Source organism: Hyaena hyaena, unplaced genomic scaffold, assembly GCF_003009895.1.
Source record: "Hyaena hyaena isolate Hyena2069 unplaced genomic scaffold, ASM300989v1 scaffold_360, whole genome shotgun sequence".
NCBI lineage: Eukaryota > Metazoa > Chordata > Mammalia > Carnivora > Hyaenidae > Hyaena > Hyaena hyaena.
Genome location: NW_024080993.1, coordinates 939,235 through 966,047, shown reverse-complemented (window position 1 = coordinate 966,047; position 26,813 = coordinate 939,235). Strand labels below are relative to the sequence as shown.

Here is a 26,813-nt window from a genome sequence, read left to right as displayed (position 1 = left end):
CCAGGTTCTGAGCTGTCAGCACAGAGCTTGACAAGGGGCTCAAATCCAAGAACCGTGAGATCATGACCTGAGCCAAAGTCGGACGCTTAACCAACTGAGCCACCCAGGCACCTGAACCCCTTTGGTTTACAATCTGATTAAAGATTCCTTCAGATTCCAAAAATATACTGCAGATCAAATTGATGTGAAGTTATCTTCCTCTCTTTTTCTGGTTAAATGAGAGCCAGACAGCAGGGGCATCATTTAACTTGACCTCAACAAACTTTGGTCATGGAGAAATGTTTTTCTTGGGAGAAGTATTAGATGATATATTGAAGCCCATCATTATACCTGAATTAAGACAGAATGCAGTACAGTGAAAAAAGCACTGGATTCAGAATAACACAAGCTAATTTTCTCATTTTAATTCTGTGGCAATTTTCGAGATGGCTTTTGGTAAGTAAACTAAATACTGTTTTAACGTCTGAGTTTCTTTGGTCATCAACAGAAAATACTGAATGAAATAATCACTAAAGAAACAGTCATTACTTATATATCTCATGAAATAAGTTTTACATAAAGAGCTAACAGAAATAAGTCATTTATACTTTATAAAAGTATGTACATTTTATAAAAAAAGTGTCTAATCTTTTAAAAAACATTTTTGTTATTTTGAGATACTATTTAATAATGTTTCTTGTCCTATCATATTTTATATGTTCCTCTTGACTCTTTCTACCATATTTGGTTCAGCTGTTCTGAATACTGAACACATTTCCCCCGTTTATTCCCTCTAGAATATTCTGCTCGTTAATTTCCTACTCTGCAAACCCTGTATAAGGGCACTGACTAATACCCCTGGTCTCCTGCTTCCTATGTCCTGCCTGTGGCTCTTATCAGTAAGTAATTATGACATATTTTCCCAGTGCATTTGTAAGGGTCTTGAAACTCTTTCTCAAAACTTTGCTCCAGGCAGCTTTGATCAAAGTAGACCCAATGATTTATGTACAAGGAAGTATGACATGTCATTTTTGTTTCATTCTGAGAAAATTGAATCAACCTAGTAGATCAACAGAGATGGGAAAGTTCAATAAAATTATAACGTTAAATAACTCACAGTGTATTTGTTTGGGTTTTAATATAATAGTGATGTGAAAAACACTCTTGATATAATATATTAAGTATATAAGAAAGTATAAAATATTTATAAAGCAAAATAAAAATTTTGCACAAATAATTATATATTCATATAAAAACCTTAGAAGCAACCCTTCCCAAATATTTGCAACCAACTCTCGCTACAATATTACTCTCAAATAAAATTTTATCTTCATTCCTTTCTGAGGTTTCAAACTTTTTCACAATGTGCATAAATTACTTTGTAATGGAAAATTCATAGAAATTTTATTAAATATCATATTACAATATTCAATGTGATTTCATATATGAATATATGAATATTTAGCAATGAATTCTAATGATAAATATAAAAGAAGCATTAGAAATGCACTATAATGTCACGTTACAAAACCCCACATATTAAAAGCTTATCTTCTAATATAGCATATAAAAGGTTAGTCCATTTTTATTTTTCCCATCACAGCCTCCAGTCCCTGAAAAACCCAACTGCCTTATAGCTTCAAAGGGAACAGAGCAGACAGCATCCAAATGAATTAATTCTTAGCGTTTGGGGTGATTAAAAAGGTAGATACGTATACATGTGTCTCGAGAAGAGTTACAAAGTCAAATTTCCAGGGGAAAATTCAAAGTAACTTGCAGGCAAGAACAGATGGGCGGGCGATGATCCATCCACACTTCCAGAGTAATCGTCAATGACTAGAACTCCCAGCACCAATTCCTAAGACCTTACACAAGTGGTTTAGGACCCATGCTGCTCCTCTATCTCAAGCTTCAATCATCATTCTTGGGATGTAACAGAGCCAGAATCCACAAAGAAATAGACCGGGTTCCTACCCAGAAGGTTCCATCAGCCCCCTGCCACCGGACCACTCTGCTTCCTTCCTGCCTGGAGCTCCACACTGCTAGACACCTCTTGATCTCTTTCTGTGGCTTGCTGCACATCTAAACGCCTAGTGTGGTCAGTCTCTCTGCCCCGTGTCTGTGTATGTGATATCCACAAGGCTCTCTGATCCTTGCTGACTCCAGGATCTGCCTTTCCTTCTTCCAAACCTCACCCTCTATCAGGACCCAGATCTACAGACTCCCGGCTTGCAACTTCATAGCTCAGTTCACATCTCAAAAGAGGCCATGACTGTTCCTACCATAGTTTATATTCTAACAATGAAAACAAGGGGGTAGATATGCTTTTTCTCCCCATTTTCAACCTACATCTGGCTTAAAACAAGAAATACATTAAAAAATCATTGAACAAGCAATTCTCATTTTAATTTTAATATATGGAAAGAGTTTCGCTGTTGGCACTATGTTATATATAGTTCTTTTTTCTCTGACTAAATGAATATAAAGTTCACTAGTCTTTGCAGATAATCCTTCCCTATCTTCTTGACCTTTCCTAAAGGTGTTTTAATTTCCTCTTCTTCATGGATGATAATTGTGTCATTACTTTCATGACATGCTTTCCCAAGACATAGTTTGGAAAGTGCTTAATCGTTATAGGTCATTTTCCACATTGTGTTATCAAAACTATTATTGCACATTCCAGTAACACCACCAATGCTGAAAGACTTGGCCATGACACTCAGCACTGGACACAGACTAATTAAAGGAGCATTTTATAATGTGCTCTTTCCCAGTCATATTTTTTTATACAGAGCTAAAGGAATTTAAAAATTATAAATATAGAAGCTAAATAAAAATAAAGGCATGCTATCCTCACCACGAGTCAATGTAAAATATCAAGATTTCTTTAAATTCTGTGTAAGATGAATGTTTTAAAATGCTTTTTTGGGCCTTCAAAGGACACATCATACATAAAGTACTCTGTGCGGGTAGCTTTGCCCAGAGTGGAAGGTCAGAAAGGTTTTCACTCCTCCTTTCCCCTCTATTGAAAATAATAACAAAAGTGATTAAATGCAAGAAAACTTCTGTTTTGCTACCTAGAAAATCAACGATATTCTAAACAATGGTACTACAAATTTCCTCTAAAATCAAGAATATGATTGCAATCCTTATACAAAGTCAAAAACAAAACAAAAAACAAGAGAAATTACTGTAGCAACAGAGTATCTAGGCTTATAAATATTGCCAACCTAAGGAGTGTTCTTATTAGTATAAATTACTTGGAGTTTTTAAGTAAATTGACTAGAGTTTTCTTAACATTGTGCCCATAATTCTGTAATATTTTATACCTTTCTATATACATTTGTCTTCTAACTTCATTGCTAAATAGTGGAAGTCAAACTCAAATCTGTGTCTCACCCAGGGGAGGTAGAGTTCTAAACACATAGTTGGCATCTGATAAACGCTACTGAACAAATACAATGAAATGAGACACTGGCATATACTATTATATGCCTAGAATTTCTATGTAACCTACTCATTTTTTTTTTTTTTTTTTTTTTTTTTTATTTCTAGGAGAGAGAGAGAGAGAGATGGCGCGAGCAGGGGAGGGTCAGAGAGAGAGGGAGTCACAGACTGAAACAGGCTCCAGGCTCTGAGCTGGCAGTCAGCACAGAGCCCGACGCGGGGCTCGAACCCACGAACCGTGAGATCATGACCCAAGCGAAAGTCGGACGCTTAACCGACTAAGCCACCCAGGCGCCCCATAACCTACTCATTTTTAAATGTACTTTGCTAGTTGAATTATTACCAAAAAAACATTTATCTGAGTCATAGAAATTTACAAAGCTCGATGAACTACATGAGTTCTAAAGGTCTTTAAAATGTCCCATAGTTGTTCTAGCTTATACAGGAAGACCCATTTGATTAGCAGCTTTGGAATTGTGTGAGGATCAAAGGAAACAATAGTTAACTGAAGGAAAAGAAATGTTATTTTGAAATAAATATACTTTTAGGAAAGTCATGGTTTTCTTGAGAGCAAAGGAAGACCATGTGACTTAAGACAAAATACAAAGACAAGGTGACACAGTATAAGTGAATATAAATTCTTACCTAATCATGTAGACCAACACTGTGATGATTAAAAACAATGAAAACACACAGGCAAAGATTAGGATTACTGCTGTTGGGCAATCACAGGCCAACAACACTGAGCTTCTCAGAGTCACACCCCTCCACATGGGCCACTAGAGCACTGTCCCATGTCTTCCTGGCCACTGTTCCGCCATGGTCCTGACTCACCACCACCTTTTCCAGAGTCAACAAAATTTCACTCTCTTTTCTCATTTTGGTCTCATCTCACAGAGTCACAATCTAGGTCTTAACATTAACAGCCATTACTTTCAAATTCTTGATTTTGAGCACACAGCTCTCAAGCTATCACCATCTGTGCACACTCACTGCGAGTGCATGGTCACTAACAATTTTTCGCCCCGCTTCCATTCTATGTCAATTCCGAGATCCATCACGATAACCGCTGTCTTGCATCCCTCATCACCACTGCTTCCCATACCCACCTCTGTTTAGCTCAGCTCACTCCAAACAGGTCCAACTCAAATGACCTGACTGTGCCCATCTGATGAGAAGGGAAGAAATACCACAGTTTCTAACACCAAGCCACGAGGTGACCTGAGACCATGTACTTTGCCTCATTCTCATTCTCATGGATGAACTTTGTTCCAAAAGCCATTCTCTTCATTGATGCACTGGCTCCCATCCACTCTCATCTACCCAGTGACTTTTCTCTCTGACGTTATTCCCCCCCTTTCAAGCTTCATAAATTTCTTTTTCTACGGGTCACTGCCATCATCATAGGGATATCTCGCATGCTTAAAAAATGAACCCCTTCATTGTTCTTACCTTTAAGCCACCCCCCCTTTTGGGCTGCTATATGTAATGAATGGCTATCAATCACCCTCTCTAAGTTATTTATCCAAATCATGTGCCTGAAGTCATCACACACTCGACCTCCATCCCCTCTCCTCTTCTGGTGAAGGACAAGTGTTTACAGGAGAGGAAATCGGAAATAGGTACCTCTCTCTTAATGTCCCATAGAGAAACTTGATAACTTGAAAATGAGACAGACACATCTGAAATACAGAAAATTACCCACAGAGTATAACATAAATCATAGTTCTATTTATGTTAATATGAAAGTGTCAAATTCACCAGTTAAAAGCAATCAAGATGGGAAATTAGAACAAAGAAAAAAATCAATGAACACCTTTTCACGGAGTAGTCCATGGCTGCTGGGTTCCAGGACTCTAGGACTCAGGTTACAAATATCTTCATCATGCCATACATGTCATGTGGACACATTTCATGACATAGGGCTTGGCATGACGTAAGTTCATTCTATGGTTATAAACCAGAATTTATTTCTATGCAATGTTAACTGCCTGCCTAAAAACTTACATTATTAGTCTCTGTAATAACTTATTCCAATAAACTGTCAAACTGAGTGTTCTTTATACATGTACTTGATTCATCTTGATTGTACTTTGCATATATAAAGTGCTCAATACATTTAATGAATGAGTAAATAAATTATGCAACCTATCACTTGGCAGTTAGCTCAGAATATATGCCTGCTGTGATAAAGAATGACTTCTCTCCTGCAGAACTGATGTCCACAGAGACAGCCCTAGGCTAGATAGCACATAGAGTGATGCCATAAAATTTCTTCTTTCAAACTTTCTAACTTAATAAATAGGACTTTTGGTCAAGAAATCTACTTCCCATTAGCACCTAAAGAGGGCCAGGCAAGCAATAGGCAAACGAACATATTTATAAATACATTACGTACATAATTATTAAAAATCATAAATACATTTAACTTCAAAAGTCAGTTTTCTTTCAACTCAGCTATTTTTTTTTCAACTATATTTAACTTAGCTTTGGCTCCATACCTAATAGTCTAGACCTCAGGAAAAGAAATGATGGAAACCTTGAGAATAACTAAAGATGAAACTCTCCAGTGAAGGAAAAATTGTTTGTTTGCATCAGGCCACCCCAAGGAAGTCCATGGACCTTGCTGCTGGCTGATCTGGCCTCCATAGGGGCACAAGCTGCCCACAGGACCCGAGGCATGAGCCTCAGACATGGAGACGTCCAGTTGTTCCACCCCGCTTCCAGAACAGACTTCTATGCCTGCTCACATTAGCTTCCTGCCACAAAAATTCTCGCCTTTGCCATCCCAAAATGAACACTGGACTTTTTTAATTATTCGAAAAAACTCTTCACAGTATGTGTTCATTCAACCCTTATCAAGGATTTGGAGAGGCCATTTTATTTACACTAATGTATTTTTGCTTTAAGTAGCTTATCCACTCTCTCGACTACAAACATCGCTATCTCAGCTGAAAGAGCATCTCCTATTATCCAACTAATATCTAGTCCAATCTTCCAATTCTTTCTCCCATTCCTTATATGCCACCTCCATCTAATTGGAAACACACAGGGTAACCAATATTGATAATTTGATTTATTTCCTTCTACACTTTTCTAGATGTTCATAGACATAAACAACAAAAATATTTATTGTTTTTTAAAAAACAGCATAATATAATGTTGTGACAGTACCTTTCTAAAGTCCTCAAGGAATTTTTCAAAGATGTAACTTATAGCTCCAACTCATTTTATTAACAACTGCATAAAGAGAATATAGCTTTTATATAAAAGATACACCTTAGGGAGCCTAGGTGGCTCAGTCAGTTAAGCATCCGACTTCGGCTCAGGTCATGATCTTGCAGTAGGTGAGTTCCAGCCCTGCATTGGGCTCTGAGCTATTAGCACCTGCTTCAGATTCTGTGTATCCCTCTCTCTCTGCCCCTTTCCCACTCACACACATATGTGTACACTCTCTCAGTCTCAATCTCTCCCTCTCTTAAAAATAAAACAGTAAATAAAAGATATACCTTGCTTTACAAGTCTTCATCAATTAATATTGTTCCATATTTTTTCTATCCCAGAAAACTGTGCCATAAACACCTATATACATAAAATCTTGTGTTCTAGGTCACCCATTTGGACACTACCTATGTCTAAGCATGACTAATCAAAGGCTATTGAACACTGTAAATGCCAAATCAGAACAACATGTCATTTTAAACAGAGATTACAGCAATACACATTTCCATATGGCGTGACAAAGAATGTGAATTTCCTCAAACCTTAACCCTTAGCTAGATTATAATATATACTATTTTTTAAATGTCTATTTGGTAGATTAAAGAAATCATTTCCATCCTGAATTTTATATCTCTGATTAGTACAGTAGAGTGAAAAACATTTCCTTCTATTCCCTGGCCTTTTGCATGTTTCTTCAGTGAACTATTGTTCATATTTTTTGCCTAGTTTTCTATTCTGTTATTTCTTTTTCCTTTTTTCTCATCAGCATTAGGAAGCATTAATATATCAACACTTCATCGTATTTGGGACACATATTTCTCCTGGCTTATTTTTTTTCTATGATTTTATGTTGAATGTGTCCTTGTGATTCTGAACCCTCAGTTATGTCCTACAGAGAGAACGTTCTCTCCTTTTTTGGACCAACTGGACACTACCATAACGAGTGTTTGGTAAGGTCAAATCTCTCTACCAAAATTTTCCTTGTTACTTTCACATATGTATCCTTTCCCATGTGATTTTTACACTAATTTGTTCCAGTTTGCCAAAGAGACAATCAGCCATAAGATCCTTAGTATCACAGCCTAAAGTTTACACCTTTATTTGGGAAAGAGTACAATTATTATGACAATCAAGCTCTTCTCTACAGTCTCATAGCATGCCTTGCCATTTGTTCCTAATTACTTTATGTCTTTTGATAAAACGTGATTCTTTACATCAGACAGGTCTTATCATTTTCTTGTTAAGTTTATTCCTCCTGTTTTATATTTTGTCCCTACTCTAAAGTTCCTGGCCCAGTAACATTTCCCAATCATACCTGAATATAAAACCGTGGCATACACCAACTTCAACAAAGCACTAGCTTATCTTCAGTATGGGAACTGGCATGAACCTCTGCTCCTTTCTTCTATTAGTCCATAAAAATAGTCAGCATACAGGGTGCCTGAGTGACTCAGTCAGTTAAGCGTCCGACTTTGCCTCAGGTCATGATCTCACAGTTCGTGTGTTCGAGCCCTGTGTAGGGCTCCATGCTGACAGCTAGCTCAGAGGCTGGAGCCTGCTTCAGATTCTGTATCTCCCTCTCTCTCTGACCCTCCCCTGCTCACACAGTCTCTCTCTCAGAAATAAATTTTAAAAAATTTAAAATTAAAAAAAAAAAAATAGCACACCCATGAGTGGGCTTTTGGAACCAAACTCATCAAGGAATATAGCCTGCATCACAATTTCCTGCTTACAGACCATTTTCACAAACCAGATTATCCAATTACTCTACTCAACTCTGCCTTGTGCACCCACTTAGCCATACACTTCCTGACCTGAGGGCACACTTTGACTGAGAGCATCATCGATTCCTTTTGTCAATGGATCTTTCTGCAGCTAATCTATTGATAGCTTGACCACTACTACTGCTTATACAGCATCCTGGAGTCATATAACCCAAACACAGGATGCTTTTTCAATTTCTTTTAAAAAATATGATTTATATTCTAGCACATGCTAAAAGAAGTGAAAAAAATCTTGATTTCCCAGCATTCTTTGATTATTTATCACCCTTTATTCATAAGAAACATGACTTTTCTGAAACAAAAAAATTTTTTTAATTCTAAGATTTCAGACTTTATTTTCTTATCAATTTTTAAGGCAAAACATTGTTGGGGGAAGAAGTGTTCAAATTTTAATTTATTTTATAGAGAAAGTTCTAAAGTGCATTCTTCCAGATCTCTCTCAGAAACACTGGAGAGACCAATTCACCTTGATCCAACACAGAATTCATCTGCTGTCACAAAAGCTACTTTTTTAGACATATGTGTCTATTTTGATGGTTGATTAGACTTTTTATTTACTAAAGACCAATGATTTGGCCTCAGGCATTTGGCAGTATTAAATGTCAGGTCCATCACCAAATCTGTCAAAACGTCACCTATATAGGAAATTTTGACTATAAAGTGGGTTTTTTTTTTTACCTCCTAATATTTTTTTCAATAAAAACTGCCTAAATTATGAATAAAAACATAAAACATATTAATCTACTCTCCAAAGCCAATTATAACCACATTTTAATATTTTTATACTAAACACCAACATTCTGCTAGAAAATCACAAGTTTCTTTCAACATAACTGAGTTATCCTCGTTCATCTGAAAGAACAACCTCTAAAGTGCTCCCGTAAGTAGGTCACAAAAGTGGAATGTGTCTACCTGTTCTTTGACTGAGGCAAGGATGGCAGACGTGGTCTCCGTTTCTGAGCCATCCCCATTGGAGGTGGTCAGGCCAGGGCTCAGGGAGCTGGTCTTCTCTGAGGTTGACGAAGGCTGGTCTGGGACAGGCATAGCTCCTGCAATGCAGAGGGACATGCTTAATGCAAAGTGAGATGTCGCCATGGCAAACAGATACAACTATCAGGCAACTTTAAGCAGTGGCCTTCAGAAAAATGAAAAGTATAAACTACAGAGAAGGCGCATGACATCATTATAGAACGGGAAACAATACAAGTAAACAGAATCATTTCTCCTTTATACACCCCAAGTGTATTCTAGGATACACTCACAATTTTGTATTTTGTATTTGAAGTAGGTGAAAAAAGAAATAATAATAAGCCAAAAAGGACTAAAGAAATGAAGAAGCACTGAGTCTTTTTTTTTTTAAAGCCAGTTGATCTACTTTTATTTCTGTTTTATGTAGTTTTATTACTTGTGTATTGCTATATTTCCATCTCAAAAGAAAATCTAATAGATATTCCTCTTTATAAGGAAATCACAAAAATAAGTGATCAATAATTTAGAGATGATTAAGGAAATTCATGAATTAATATAAGAAGATTCGTACTGTGAATACTAAATACTTAGCCCACTCCACAAATATTTACCAAGTTCCCTGTCTGTGACTGACAGCAGACAAAAGCTTTCTAAAGCTGCCAAGGCTCATTTGCCACAGTTCGTTTTTTCTGTGTTTATAAAAGAAAGAAGAAACTCAAATAACATCAGCTCAATTCATAAATGGACACCGTTGGGCAGGTTAAAAACAGCATCCCAAACGTTGTTTTTTCCCATTATCATTCCCAAATAAATAAACAAGTAAGACTAAAGTACTTGTTGTATACATCATCTAGCAATACTCATTAGCAGGGGAAATAATAATTAACCAATGACAATTTTTCCCAGGGCACTACAAAACCGCTATTCAAATAAAAGTCCAGGAGTAAATAAAGGTTGTTTTCTTGCTTCCAATTATCATATTACACGCTCCTCCAGGAACCAGTACTACGTGAATGTTAAGAGTATTTCCTGTTGTACTACATCTGAGCAACCCGGCTTTTACGGTAAACAACATCATTTTCATAGGAACCCTCGCACAGTGGTATTAGCTATATTTGCTGGCAGTTATTAATTTAGGGCTATGCTATCTGAAACAGATCCTATTATAGAATGTTCCTTAAAATGTATGAAAAAGTAGTCATCTATTTTTTTTTGTTGGACATTCCAAATGACTTGTTTTCATTTTTTAAGCAAATTTTTAAATAATAACACCAATGATGATAATAGCATTGAAAAGATAAGTCTGTTACAAACAGAATTTATAGGAGGTTTTGGGAAAATAATATTAGCAATCAAGATCTGAGCAAAGAGGAAAGATCAAGTCAAATATAGTCTGGCATAATGTGACCACGATTAAAAAGCACAAGGTAGTTTAGGTGATGGATACTAACAAGATGAAAGTGATTGAAATGATTATAGTGGTGGGGCTGGGAAGATAGTAATAAAGTAGTACAGTTTTATATTCCACTTGCTTCCACATGTAGTACCTTATTTGATCAAACCTCATAATTATGAGGATTTAGATAAACAGATCAACAAATGCTCTGCCCAGGTAAAAGAGCCTGAAAGCCAAGCACTTCTAATAAGAAAAACTTTGAGAGATGGGGGCCTGGGGGTAAGGGCAGAGGGCAAGAAGAAAGGAAAATGGCAGTTCTCATGTGCAAAGTCACCCCTCTCCCTGAACTTGCATCTCCGCCTGTATCTATGTCACTGGCTTCTAAAGAGAACTCTACCTAAGGATGGTCTCAAGATAAGAAAGGATGGGTCTTATATATTTTAAATTATTTTAATTTTCATGTTTTCTAAATTTAAAAAAATTGAACATTTATTTATTTTTGAAAGACAAAGAGAGACAGTGTGAACAAGGGAGGGGCAGAGAGAGAGGGAGACAGACTCAGAAGCAGGCTCCAGGCTCTGAGCTGGCTGTCAGCACAGCGCGACGCGGGACTCAAACCCAGGAACCGTGAGATCATGACCTGAGCCGAAGTCAGACGCTCAACAGACTAAGGCATCCAGGCTCCCCTCATGTTTTCTAAATTTTATCAGGCCCATGTGAATCTAGGTTCTGGACCAGCGTTATTACCAATGTATTTTTTGACAAAGAAATCGTTGAAGGTCCCAGTTATTTATATAATCGGGCCTAGAACCTGGGTTTTCTCCCTCTTTATTCCTATTTTAGAGTCCTGTGATGTGTTGGCCTATTTCCCATTACCTGTGGTGCTGCCTCATAGATGCTAGTCTACACACCAATTTCTATAAAATGTTACTCTTAAAAGTAGGAGAGTAACCTGTCATAATAAAATATGGGATTTAATAGGCATTGAATCAAGGTATACCCTAAGGCACTGGACAATTCTGACCCACACACAGTAAGGAATAATTAAGTCTGTTTATCTTCCCCCCATCCCCTTCTCCGAATAGCAATGACAGGAAAAAAAAAAAAAGGCGAAAGCGTCAAGGCTTAGCCCACCATCCAGAGTTATTGCTAGTCAAGGCAACCTCTATGCCTGAATGGAAATGACTTGAAATAATCTCCATGGCTTGAAATTTTTCACACCCAGATTTAATTTGCCCACTGGCCATCCATTTGTGTAAGACTGCCCAACCTCCACCCCCAATCCTCTTAGCCCAGAGCGAGAGAAGAGAAGGGGGGGCCACATGAAGACTACCAGAACTGAGCCGTGGACTCTCTAATAGTAAGTGTAAAAAGCTTTAGGCTTTCTGACTTGGCAGTAAATTGCCAAGCACTTTAGTTTTAATTACAACTAATCCACCAAAATGAGGAGATAATCTGTGCTAAATCCAGGAAATGTGGAAAATGTAGACAGACAATAAGAAAGGAAAAAAAAAAACACAAAGGAAGAGCAATCCTCAGTGATTCTGCCATCCGAGATAAGTATATTTACTTTGGGGTGCTGGTTTAGGCTTCTCTGAATTTTTTTTTCTGATTGAACACATTCTATGTAATGGGTGTGACATAATGGAGAACTAATATTCTCAATTTTTAAAATTTTGTTCAACAACATAGCATGAACTATTTCTTATGGCAACAAAAAATATTCCACAGTTTAAAAATGTAATGGATACTTAGTATTCATAATGCACCATAATTTATTATCTCTTATTTGTAACTTTTACCCTACTTTTATGTCTGTGACCTTTTCAGTAGATAAAGTGGTGTTAATGGAATGAGGAAACGGCACAGGTTTCAGTCGCTGGAGAGCCAAAACTAATTTTCCTGCTGCCAGGCTGGTTCCACAGATCCGCCCATGAGAACGTCCCCTCTCCACAATGTGAACAACACTGGCCTTTGGTGTCCTTCCCTGCTGTCACCAATTTCATACAAAATTGCATCCCTTTAATTTTGTTTCTCTTTGGCAACAAGTAGAGTGGACATTTTCCTATAGATTTATTGACCCTTTGTACAACACCTCTTTTTCTCTTTATACAACGACTATGTAAGAAGTCTTTCTATAGCTAGTTGGATGCTAATCTGCAAATATCTAAACTGCATTTTAGACGGAAGCATCTTCAACATGAGAAAAAGAGACAATAACTAGGGACAAATACTGTCACATGCCAGTGGGTTTGTTCTCTAGCAGAATGTGGTACTAACAAATTCTACATCCAGAATACACAAAAGCACAATCCATGCATGAGCAGTGTTATAGACTCAACTGTGTTGACTCACACTCCCATCCCTGGCCTCACCTCTGCCCCAAATCCATATGCCGAAGCCCTAATGCATAATGTGACCATATTTGGACATGGGGCCTTCAGGGAGGTCATTTATTTATTTATTTATTTTACAAATAGTTTATTGTCAAGTTGGTTTCCATATAACACCCAGTGCTCATCCCCACAAGTGCCCTCCTCCATGTCCATCTCCCCCCTTCCCCCTCACACCCATCAGTCCTCAGTTTGTTCTCAGCATTCAAGAGTCTCTCATGGTTTGCCTCCCTCTCTCTCCCCCACTATTTTTCCCCTTCTTCTCCCCCGTAGTCCTCCGTTAAGTTCCTCCTAATCCTCCCATACGTGCAAACATATGGTATCTGTCCTTCTCTGCCTGACTTATTTCGCTCAGCATAACACCCTCAAGGTCCATCCATGTTGCTACACTTGGCCAGACTTCATCCTTTCTCATTGCCATGTAGTATTCCATGGTATAGATAAACCACATCTTCTTGATCCATTCATCCGTTGATGGACACTTAGGCTCTTTCCATGTTTTTGCTATTGTTGAGAGTGCTGCTATGAACATGGGGGTACATGTGCCCCTATGCATCAGCACTCCTGTATCCCTTGGGTAAATTCCTAGCAGTGCTATTGCTGGGTCCTAGGGGAGTTCTCTTGTTAATTTTTTGAGGAACCTCCGCACTGTTTTCCAGAGGGGCTGCACCAGTTTACATTCCCACCAACCTCCCTCCCGTTTCCAGGGAGGTCATTTAGATTAAATGCCGATATAAGGGTGGGGTGAATATGGGAGTAACTGTTGCCCTTACAAAACAAGAGGAAATGACCAGAGCTCTTTCTCTTCGCCTTGTGGGGACACAGAGAGAAGCTAGCCGCTAAAAACAGGCTCATACCAAGCCAGCATTTCGATCTTGGACTTCTGGCCTCTAGAACCATAAGAAAATACATCTGTGCTGCTTAAGCCCTTCTGTCTGTGACATCTTATCATAGCAGCCTGGGGTTGGATTGTTCTCAGCTTCTTTCTCTTGTCTCCCTCAGGAGGCGAGCACGGGGGCACTCGGGAGCTGACGTTAGTAGGTCGGTACTACCCCGTACAGCTCTCTATGGACACCTGCTTCCAAGATGAACTACAGGCGTCAGGAAAATGCATGTGCTGCTTCAAGTCAGCAACCCGGAAGAACCAAAGCTTACGAGAGGGCTGTGCCTCACTGGCGTGAAGTAAGCCTACAGAACAAAGCACTATCTTAACATCCGTGGGACTTTCACAGGTGACGCTGCAAGCAATTCAGAAAAGTTGGCTCGGATGATAAATAGCAGAAGCAGGTAGCCCTCATATGCAGAACACCCTTCTCAACTTGAACTCTTATGACCATACATAATAAGACTTCATGAGGTCCAAATAAATATTCTGAACTTTCCTTTTCCAAACATGAGTTTGGGATATAAACTTACATGTTATAATCTTATGTGAACTTTATAAGGCCAAACTCCCTTGCTCTCAACTCAAAAACCACATTCAATGCTATATTTTATGGACCTCCAATACACACAAAGAAAATAAAATTCTTATTTTACATTTTTTTAAGTATACAAACTTGTTCCTTCTTTAGCCACTTGTGCCCAGCAACTGATGACCTCATTGGAGGGGGTCATCAAGAAGTGTTTAAGTTGGACTCGGGCAACTACAGGCTCCCTAATCCCTCCCCTGTCCTTGGAATGAATGTGTGTCTGCTTGCCTTCCCCACTCCCAGAAGCTGCTCTAAGAATATAGTCTTGTGGGGGCGTCTGGGTGGCTCAGTCGGTTAAGCCTCCAACTTCAGCTCGGGTCATGATCTCACGGTTTGTGGGTTTGAGCCCCATGTTGGGCTCTCTGCTGACAGCTCAGAGCCTGGAGCCTGTTTCAGATTCTGTGTCTCCCTCTCTCTCTCTGATCCTCCCCTGTTCACAGTGTCTCTCTTTCTCTGTGTGTGTCAGAAATAATTAAAAATAATAATAATATAGTCTTGTGGTAGAAATGTGGTGTCAAGGTATGTGACTGAACCCAGTTAAGGCCTATAAACTTTGAAGACTCTGGCCAGTGGCCGGTATAGAAATCTACTTACCCTAGAGCCACCCAAGATGAGCCTTGTAAACAAGTTCCCTTGTGTATTCAACCTGCCACCTACCAGCCTAGAATGGTCTGTTGCTTTCTTCAGTCTTTCCCTGCCTGCTGAGTACGGGCTCCAGTTTGCAAACCAACAGACTTTGACATCAGATATGGCCACCTTCAAAACATTAACTGATGAACTCTGGTCTCACACAATCATCCAGTTCAATGGTCCACCTGGCATTCTCATGCCACCATTACTTGATTTCCCCCTCTCCGATTCAGCAATAAGCCCTTTTGGGCATGACGAGGTCTCTGCCCTTTTGGGCATGACGAGGTCTCTGCCCCTATGAGCTGGGTACCCCCTGTCTGTAACCTGTGACCTGTCATCCTCTCAGCTGCCCTCTCATTCTGTCACTGCCAGGCCCTCAGACTATGTTGTCACAGAGATCTGTTTCTTTCTTCTCCCAGGTTGCAGGTCCCACCGACTCCAAATTCCAGACTCTCCAAACCCATTGCATACCGTGGGACTCAAAAACTATTTCCTTAGCTAGACTCGCACTGTCCAATATGGTAGCCTCTGCCAATATATGGCTACTTAAGTCTCAATAATTAAAAAGGCAGTTAACTAGCTGCAGTGTTCACATTTCAAGTGCTCCATAGCCACATGTGGCCAGTGGCTACTGTACTAGATAGTAAAAGCATAGAAGATTTCCATGGCTGCATAAAGTTCTGTTGATGGCCTAGATCTACACCCAACAGTCAACTCCTTGAGGTGATCTTTTATCTGTAGCTCTAACGCTTGGCAACAGGTGATGAGAAAGGGTCAGATTATCAACATATTTTGAAGGAAGTACAGTCAGGATCACTGATAGGTTGCAAGTGGCAGTGAGGCAGAAAGAGAGGAGGCTAGATAATTCCAGGGTTTGGTCTGAGTGACTGGCCATCAGGTAAAATGTTGACACTCTGGGTAAAACTTATATGAGGCAATGAGAGGTGACCTGGCATACAAACTTACAACCCAAAATACCTCTATCTGTGAGTCTTCTTTCCTGTTAACATCTGGGCGGCTGAGACCAGCTCAAGCCAGAAACTGCACTTTGGTATGAATTGGGAAATATCAAGATTGATGATTTCTAAACATTGCTTATCAAACCATTTTTCTCCCTTTCCCTTTTCTTCAGGCAGGTCCCTTTATATCTTTTACTTTAGAGTTGTTAGAAATTTCTAGGACTCTTCTCATCTTCCTTTAGCTTTAGCCAGTGGCTTCAACTTGAGGTTCTCAGACCTTAACTTCCTTGACCCTCACACCAAACTAACAAACACATCCCATGTATATGTGGCCACACCTAAAGCTATTTCTTTCCCTCACCTGTCCCACCCTCTCCAAGACAATGCCCCACTGTTCTTCATCTTATGTTCTAGAACACAATAGACTGAATTGTGCTTTGTCTATCATTAGGCCTCATTTTCATAATTCTCCACTATGGTTGCAGCCCAGTGAGGAATGAAACTGGCCATTTGAATATATATATTCAACTGTCATATATATATAGGCCTACATTCTGTATTTGCAAGTAATAGGTCATGACCCAGAAAAAGAGGCCCAGTATTGTTCTCAGATGCACTCCACACACAAAAAAATTTATCCATCCCTGTTTCTTCCTTTTAAAGAGGAATATAAAATTACAGCTTGTCCTGGGGCACCTAGGTGGCTCAAGCTGGTTAAGCATCCGACTTCAGCTCAGGTCATGATCTTGGAGTTCGTGAGTTCGAGCCCCGCATCAGGTCTGTGCTGACAGCTCAAAGCATGGCGCCTGCTTTGGATTTTGTGTTTCCCTCTCTCTGCCCTTCTTCTCCTGCTCTCTCTCCCTCTCTCTCTCATAAGTAACTAAACATTAAATTTTTTTAAAAAAATAAAATTACAGCTTGTCCTAATAACACACACAATATAATAATTAATAGCTGTCAAAACTCAACATAATAAGAGCAGAAACTCAATCTGTCTTGGTCTGTGTTCAAATCCCCATATCTAGCTCAGTACCTAACATACAGCAGCCAGTTAATAAACACTTGTTAAGGTAACATATGAACTATTAGTGCAAAATCAATAATGTTGCTTAGTAGAGCATGTAACATAAGTACAATGGGCTTTGCATTAGGCACACTTTTCTGAATGGTGTTTGAAATGACAACTTTTATTTTATTTATTTTTTTAAGTTTGTTTATATTTATTTTTAAATATTTTTATTTATTTCTTTTTTTTTTAATTTTTTTATTTCTAGGAGAGAGAGAGACAGCGTGAGCAGGGGAGGGCCAGAGAGAGAGAGGGAGATACAGACTCTGAAATAGGCTCCAGGCTCTGAGCTGGCAGTCAGCACAGAGCCCGACCCAGGGCTCGAACCCATGAACTGCGAGATCACAACCCAAGCGAAAGTCAGACGCTTAACCGACTAAGCCACCCAGGGACCCCTGTTTATATTTATTTTGAGAGAGAGTGAGCGAGTGGGGAAAGGGCAGAGAGCGAGAGAGAGCGAGGGAGAGAGACAGGGATCAAGAGGACCCCAAGTGGGACTCAATCTCAGGAAGCGTGAGGTCATGACCTGAACAGACGCTTAACCTCCTGAGCCACCCAGATGCCCCTGAAATGACACTTTTTAATTTCGGCTCAAGAAAGCTGCTTTTGCGAAACGTCGCAGGGACTAGCGTACGGCTTTGCCTCAGTCAAACGCCAGAGCAGGTAAACCCAGGGTCGCTGGCTTCTTAGGTCGAGCCATCAAGTAAGCCGCATCTGGAACTTCGGGGACGTGATGCCTACAACTCACAGCTTGCAAATGGAATGTGGCACTATTTATGGAGCGCACCATGCAAGGAAGAAGGGGCAGTGAGCCATTTAGAGAACATGCTAGTACAAGGCAAAACCAGGAGGTAGAGAACCATCCGATTCTACCTGATGGCCTGGGGTGAGGCAGGAGATGTGACGCACGGAATCTGAGACACAAGATCACTTGTTGCTACGGTGGAAGATACAGTGGCAGGGCGGCGAGGCGTGGGATCTGAGTGTTAGAGCCACACGGGGAACACAGGCGGATGCGTGTTCTCCCTGTGTGTTCAGACAAGTGGGGACAGGAGGAAGTTGGACGTAACGTGCAGAGTCGGAAAGTCCACTTGGTCGAGGAAGGCGGGACCAAGCTAAACAGCCCCACAGACTGAAGACCCACCAGAGTGGTATTCTTGGTGACAAATCGTGTCTGCTGGTAAAGAGGAGGCTCTTGTAGAGACTACAGAGCAAGGAGGAATGGCAGTGCTCATGCTTGGGACAGTCGTACAACCAGCCGAGTTCTACCAGAACGAGGTCAGTGAGGACGGGAGGGGGACTACCCTGGGTGGCTCAAGGTCCTGTTTCCCAAAGCAGGATCTCAGCCATATTCACCTATGAGATTATGACATTATAAATGACATCATGCCAACAATTTCTCTTTCTTTAAAAAACATCGGTGGGGACCTTGGGTGGCTCAGTTGGTTAGGCATCCGACTCTGAATTTCAGCTCAGGTCACGATCTCACAGTTCATGAGTTCTAGCCCCCCATCGGGCTCTACCCTGACAGCACGGACCCTGCTGGGGATTCTCTCTCCCTTGCTCGCTCTGCCCCTCCCCTGTTCATGAGCACACTCACTCTCTCTCTCTCAAAATAAATAAATACAACAGTTTAAAAAGTTTTGAAAAGGCGGTGCTTGTGGAAAAGGAGCCAAGAGATGACAGTGAGCACCTGCCCCTCCTGTCCCAGCCAAGCTTATAATCTGGAGAGGAAGCGAGGGCATGTGCTTCGGCCACCTAGAGACGAGATCAAATCCTGACAGGCAAGAAGCCAAGAGTGGGATCTCGCAGATTTCCTCAACCACGATCAGAGCGCCCACACCTGAGCAAAGAGACAAGCAGAGCGAAGACAGTGGCTTGACTGGTGGACACTGGAAAGGGAGAGGTTGCTGGCAGAGAGAAAATGATCAGAATGGATCTATAAAGTGAGATGAGAAGGGCAGGAGAGACCAGAAGCACCAGGGCTGGCAATCAGGGAGCATCAGGGGCCAGACTGGAAACTGAGAGGGAGGAAACTGGGGGTAGGTGCCATGCCATTGGGACTTAATAACGCTTTCATTTGCAAGTGACAGAAAATCCATCCCAAATGGCTTAAAGGAAAAAAGGGAGCAACAGCCACATTAAAAAGCATCCCAATTTCAAAAACATTAAAAGATTTTTACAATCCCGGAAGACATATGATCATTACAGCTCATCGTGATCAATGCACTGCTGGAGGAAGGTGCATGTTACAAAGCTAAGAGGGAGGAGGAAGAGATCTGCATTGTCGAATTGTTTAAAGAGACTCCAGAGAAGAAGAAATGCATGCGTGGGGCCATGAACATAGAAACATTCAAATTAATGGCCGTCACATATAAAAGTAGCCACCCCGTATATGTTTCTACTAATTCCACCTGTGTCTCCTTTTACGGCAGGACTATATCTGATGAAACGAACGACTGTGATAAAAACAAAATAAAGTATCAGGGCTGATCTTCCCTAAAAAAGCCAGTGATCCACTTCTGAAATCAATAACCATCGTAGCTCCCTCAGACACTACAAGGAAGTTTCACCAGCCAATTTCATGGTCTTGCTAAGCTGGAGGGACATTTCTCCTTCTATTCCAGAGAAATAAAGTCCGAGATTCTATAAACAGATCCATCACGGTAACTGTAAGCCGAAGAGAAATTGAAGCAGGCACAATACCTGAAATTTTGGCTCCCCCTGAATAGAAGGAAAAGTTCTAAAACATTGTATAATAAAGAGGCTCAGCAGTAGACTGGCTATTCTTCTGGCTGAAACTTCAAAGAAGCAAGTTTAGCACAGCTCCCAATCCAGTGCTGCTCACATACAGCGACTGCCCAGAATGCGCTGTCACTGCCAAATGCCCCAGGCTCTGGACTCACCCCCATCCCCTACATTGTGTCTTTGCAAGATGCTGAACAATAGCATCTAAGCCCGCAAGTGAAAAACACCGGGCCTTCCCAAACACTCTCGCTAACAGTGTTTTAAACAAAGACACAGTTTTTCATTTTGTGGTCTTCTACTTAATCACAGATTGACATGATGAAATCTGGTACAAGAAAAGAAATCATGCCATAAAGCCAGTCCACAGCAGTTTTACTACTGTGAACTACCAACTCTGATTGTCACAATCTATTAAACTGAAAGTCCCCAAATGCCGGCCACACACAGGCCTGCAACATGTTCTCACTTCATAGTACTTGAAAGTGTCCATTCAAATTATGGCAATTTGCCCTTCATATTGATTCCAAATACGTATCTGCCAGTTGATAATTTCTCAAGATACTAAAGCACAGCCACATTTTTTCCAGAATTACTATCAAAGAGCAGACAAAAACAAAACCTTGCACTGCAACTAAGCATCCGTACTCTTTAGAAAACACATTTAATCCTTCAAAGCAGGGAGACTGTCAATCAGTGTTTTAAATTTAATTCTAGAGCAAAGTTTCAACTACTCCTACACAACTTTAGTTGCTAATACTGACTTAGAAACCTTTTAAACAAATCTACTAGCTTTAAAAGAAAAACAATTACATAAGACAAAAACTGAAGAGTCATAATAATTTTTTATAGTTATCAAAATATGTTGACTTTATTGCATACACAAGAAATTTTGTAATTTTAAATGATATAATTAGCTTACTACAACATATTTAAAGGTAAAGGTAAAGCTTTGCATAGAGAGTAAACCTAAATCATGCGTGTAGAGGTTTCATTTTAGTTGTGACAGGTACATAGCAAAGAACCTCTCTTATTTTTTGGAATACATATTCATTAAATACATAAGGAAGTTCAAATATCCTGGTATGTGATCAAGAAATAATTTTAAATGAATGAATGATTAGATATTATGAAAAGGTGACTATCAATCCCTAACCCTACTTTTTTGTCAGTTTGTTTTCTGTGTACTAGTCTGTTTCTATGAGATAAGCATTTTTAGATTCTGCACATAAGTGATATTATATTTTGTCATTCTCTGTCGGACCTATTTCACTTAACTTAATCCCTCAAAGCCTATCCATGTTGTCACATATGGCAGGATTTCCTTTCTCATGGTTGAATAATATTTTCTTCATACACACACACACACACACACACACACACACACACTTTATTTATTCACTCAATTGTCCGTTGATGGACACTTAGGTAGTTTCCATATCTTGGCTACTGTAAGTTATACTTCAATGACCATTGGGTGCTATCTCTTAAAGATCCTATTTTCATTTCCTTCTAATAGATACTCAGAAGTGTATATTATGGGTCATATGGCAATTCTATTTTTAATATTAAAAAAATTCCTAATGTTTTCCATAGTGGCTGACCCAATTTCCATGCCCACCAATAGTGCACCACGGCTCCCTTTCCTCCACATTTTTGTCAACACTTGTTATCCCTTGTCTTCTTGATGATGGCCGTTCTACCAGGTGTGAGGTTTTTGATTTGCATTTCCCTGATGACTAATGATGATGGAATCTTTTCATGTACCAGTTGGCCATTTGTATCTTTTTTGTGAAAAATGTCTACTCAGTTCCTCTGCCCATAAAATGACATTTAAACTATAGAATCTATCAGACCAAAAGCTGACTCCAACCACAGAGAACCCACAAGGCATCTTTCACTCTATGACTTATCAAGCGGGTGTTATGTTTCCCTCACCCTTATAACACCTAATCCATTTTACTGTAACTATAAATAAAAATCTTCTGATCCATCAAATATAAAAAGCAATTATTATTAACTTCATTTTACAAATGGAGAACAATGACGCTTGGAAAAAATATAAAGCAAGTCCAGTCTCAGGAGTCAGAAGTCAACAGTAGTTAAGGATTTTCACCCAAATATCAGACATATGTAACAGCTCTTTTACACTGCAAATCTGATTGCAAGCAACACTCGTTGCTTTCAGAAAAGAGTTTTTCAATAATTTTAGATAAATCCTTAGGTTTTGACACTAAGACGCTAATTACTACTGAGATCTTGAAGAGAGAATGCCCTCTCTTTTTTTGAAGTCATCATGATGCCAACATCTTTTTAATGTGTTGCAAAGCCCATCATCCTCCAAGAGACTGAGGATGGATGTTGTTCAGATCTCCAAAGGCAAATTGTAGCAAAGCTGTTTGAAAAACAATTCTCTGTGTTTCCACTTATTGTATGCAGTCATACAGTATTTTAAATCTCAGGCATGAGTAAGTAAACAGGCTTATAATGATATCATATTCTTTACCTAAAAATACATTGAACATTTTAAAGTTAATTTGTACCATGTTTCTACTTTATTTTTTAAAACAATTTTTTTTCAGAATTAAATTTTTCAAAGTTTGAGAAAAGTCTCTTTCCAGCATTAGGCTTCTCACCTCCTACTTTCTTCTTTCTCCATTTTCTAAATATTTACAACATCTTCCATGACCAGCAGGCACCACACTTTAATACACAGGTTGTTCCTTAATAAGGTCAAAATTTTAAATATTTAGTTAAAAATTAGTCAATTATAAGAGTTCAAATATATATTTTATTAGAGAGAGAGAGACACAGAGAGAGAGACAGAGAGAGAGACAGAGTAAGCAGGGGAGAGAGGCAGAGGGATACAGAATCTTAAGCTTGGAGCCTGACACAGGGCTCAATCCCACAACCCTGGGATCATGACCTGAGCCAAAATCAAGAGTCAGGCACTCAATTGACTGAGCCACCCAGGTGCCCCAATATATTAACAAATTTAAAGCAAATACACATAACCTCTATAAAAAGAAACTGTGGCTTTGTGTCCAGACAGAAAAATAAAATTTCTGCCAATTAAGTAGGATGCTTGTATTTTTATGTGGCAGTGTTTTGGTGCAGCTCGTGATCTTTCTGGAGGGAGAGGTCCAAAAGTAAATAAACTGGGTTATAATCTACTTTTTTATGCCTCTCTTTTGTTGACAAACTTTCATGATCTCCCAAAGATCGAGTTCCAATTAATTAAAGATGATAGTTTTTTAAAGGGGAAAAAGGTTTAAAGATCTATCTAATATAAAAACCTCAGCAATGTGTGGGGAATATTAAAAGCACAGCAAAAAGTATGTGAGATTGAAGCTTTTTTTTTTTTTTTATAAAAGTTGGAGGGTCTTAAGAAAATAATACTGGAAAGATAAATCAACATATTTCTTAAAAATCCCAATTGTCAAACACTGTTTAAGCATATAGATCTTGGTTAGAAAACTCACAAATAGGAGGGATGGGCATGGAGGAGGGCACTTGTGGGGATGAGCACTGAGTGTGATGTGGAAACTAATTTGACAATAAACTATTTGTAAAAAAAAAAAAGAAAAGAAAAGAAAACTCATAAATACTCTTTTATATTTACCTTTCCAACAGTCAGGTGTCCTTTCAATTAATTATAGTATTTCTTAGATGAAAAAACAATAAAAAATGAATATCAGCATCATACCAGTCCTCATATGTATGCAAAAGAATATTACCTAGTTAGGTAATAGCTATGGCAATATATTTAAAAATTTAAGTTACAGCTGAATGCTTTTACATGACAATATAATAATTTTAACTGTATACTTACTATGGACTTGGCACCCTTCTAAACTCTTCACCATTACTGACACAATTAATACAACAGCCCTGTGCTGCACTTTTGATATTACCTCTTTTTTCCCCCAAAAGAAACTCAGGTCCCGAGAGGTTAACTTCCCCAGAGTGACAAGGGGTGAACAACTGTTGAAAGCAACTCAGCCCACGGCTCTCAATCACTATGTGCTGCTAATCTATACAGCTTTTAATACTGATACAAATTTTTAAAAGATTTCATTAATTTACAAATAATTCACTGACCACAGCATGTGCCCGGCTCGGTACTACATGTCGAGTATTAGATGAAAAAGATGAATAGGAAGGAGAAGAGGAGTCATAGTGCGGTGGGGGGAGGGGATAATGAATATAGAAATTTGATGGAATTGGTAGATCTTTATGTAGTAAATATATACAACAAAATATTACTCAGCCATGAAAAAAAGAATGAGGTTTTGTCATTGGCAACAACATGGATGGACCTAGAGGGTAAAATGCCAAGGGAAATAAATCAGAGAGACACAAATATCATATGATCTCACTAATATGTAAGATTTAATAAAGAAAACAAATGAGCAAACAAAGGAAAAAGCGGGGGGGGGGGGAGGGGGAAGAGTCTTAAATACAAAGAATAAACCGGTGGTTGCCAGAGGCAAGGTGGATGAGGGGATGGGTGAGAGAGATAAAAGGGATTACGAGGTATAAACTCTGACTACAAAATAAGTCACAGAGATGAAAAAGTACAGCACGGAGAATACGATCAGTATGACTGTAATGAACTTGCCTAGTAACAGATGTGGCCATTATGGTGCTAAGCACTGAGTAATACATAGAATGCTTGAACAATTATGTTCTGTGCCTGAAACTAATGTAACACTGTATGTTAATCATACTTCAATAAAAAATAAATAAAAACACCAAAATAAATGAAATATGGATCTTTGTTGTAAAGAGGGAAAGTTTTAAAGTGGGAATGCCTTCAGAAAGCTTATTTTGGTGTCCCAGTGCCTAGCACAATGACCAGCATGCATTTGAGAAGCTTTTATAGCTGGCTCCATTTTGTAGCCCTACCTGACTGGCTCCCACTGGATCCATGGTCACCTGTCCACTTCACAGCTGACTTGGGCCCTCCTGCCCTCACAGCTTAAGGAGCAGCTTAGCAGAAGCTAGCTATGTTGCTTCCAAATCCATTCATTCCAGTTTAACTTGTAATTCTATTAAGCATACATAAACCAAGGAGGTATAATTGTATCAAGAATAAGCTTTTGTTTCTTTGTGAATGTTTTGGTGAAACTCTTTTGAAGGTAACCCATTTTAAAAAGTCATGAAATTAATTATAGATGAGATGATTACAAAGGGCTAAGGAAAAACTTATAAATACATAGAGGAATTCCTTCTTCGAAATGCTTCACAAATATCTTAAATTCCTTACTTGCTTTAAGGAAATGGAATGGGAATCACAGAGGCTGGAAAGAGGAGAGAGTAGGGCTACAGTGGGCTCTGCAGGAATATTTCGTTAGTACTCTTACGAGCAGTGCCATACTTAAATAAAAGACCTAGGTTCTACAAAGCGAGTGAACAGCAGTACAATTAAATTGAAACCAAATGAATACAGCTTTTAGTTAAAAAAAAAAAAAAAAAAGATTCCCTATTTTAAATGACTTCTCTTTACTGACTAGTTCAATCTCTGGATTAAAAGAGTTTTTACCAACCAGTGTCTCCATACTTATTTGCTGAGTGAGTGAACAAATGAATGAATGAATGAGTGAGTGAATAGATGAATGAGCAGTAAGTAAGTTGATCATTCTTAACCTTTTCTCTCAAGTGATTATTTAGTTGGTCTTTATACTGTATGAGCATTTGTTTTGCCTGAACTCATTTACTTACTGGATCAATTAGTCATTTATTAACTTAATTAAGAGACAAGTGGCTACTGCTACTTGTTGATGTCAGTAATGCCACCAAAGAAAACAATGCCCGGTTTTGAAAGAACTTTTTGTTTCCATGGATTCGGCCTCTGGTCCCTTGTGGCTTTATGTCTGTTCACGGCATCACATGAAGGGATGAGGTCTGATAGACTGCTTTCATGAAAGAGTAAGTACTCTAAGAATGATGCTAAATTTAAATTATACAAGTGACTGAATCTCAATTTAGAATAACAAATCTATACATCATCTTATTGGAAAAGCATTATCTCTTTCCTGTGTACCACATATATAATATACACAATTAAAAAATAAAAGTCTCTCAATTAACCATTTGAAAAGGAGAATCTCCCTGAAATTTGAACACAGAATTAAAGTTCCATTGATATACTGAATGAATTGAGCAAAATAGGGTGAAGAACATTAATCAAACATTAATTTGTAGATTTCATTTTCAAGATTATCCAATGCCTAGTCATGCTTTAATCACTGCATAGGTAACTAGAGAAAACTGAATAATAATGTATTGAATTTCAATGTATATATTTAATATGTACCATACTGCACAGATTCATCATTAAATTCAAGTTATTAGAGTTAGGATATAATGATTTAGGAACAAACAATTTCAGAATAGATGATGAGCCTAGTCTGAATAGAACATGCTGCTTAGGCTGGATGAGACCTTATCAAGTGGCCATTTAAGCATCCGTAGGATGTAAAAGGAAGGTCTCCAACATACCTATATTTATACCGAAAAAAATGTAGCTTATATTGGTTACCAAGAAATCCTCCAATTTAAAATTTAAATTGACCCCATTGCTTAACATAATAGGCAAATTTGGAACAGTGGACTCTATCAGGATTAGAAAAATGTGGGAATTGAAAAATCCAGGGACTGGAATCACAAATAGATAAGTGGTACCAGTCAACTCAGTAACAGGAAAAGCTGCATTAGCCACATGCATATGTGACTTATAATATGTTTA

General features: G+C 38.9%; 1 protein-coding gene across 1 annotated transcript in view; it reads right to left on the bottom strand.

Annotated features, from left to right (window-relative positions):
• The window catches only part of CTNND2 (catenin delta 2), a 935,777-nt gene that overhangs the window by 769,531 nt on the left and 139,433 nt on the right, over window positions 1-26,813 (bottom strand). The window contains exon 2 of the mRNA XM_039250112.1: window positions 9,345-9,481. Within this exon, the coding sequence (XP_039106043.1) occupies window positions 9,345-9,481 (137 nt within the window). The remainder of the gene's footprint in view (window positions 1-9,344; window positions 9,482-26,813) is intronic.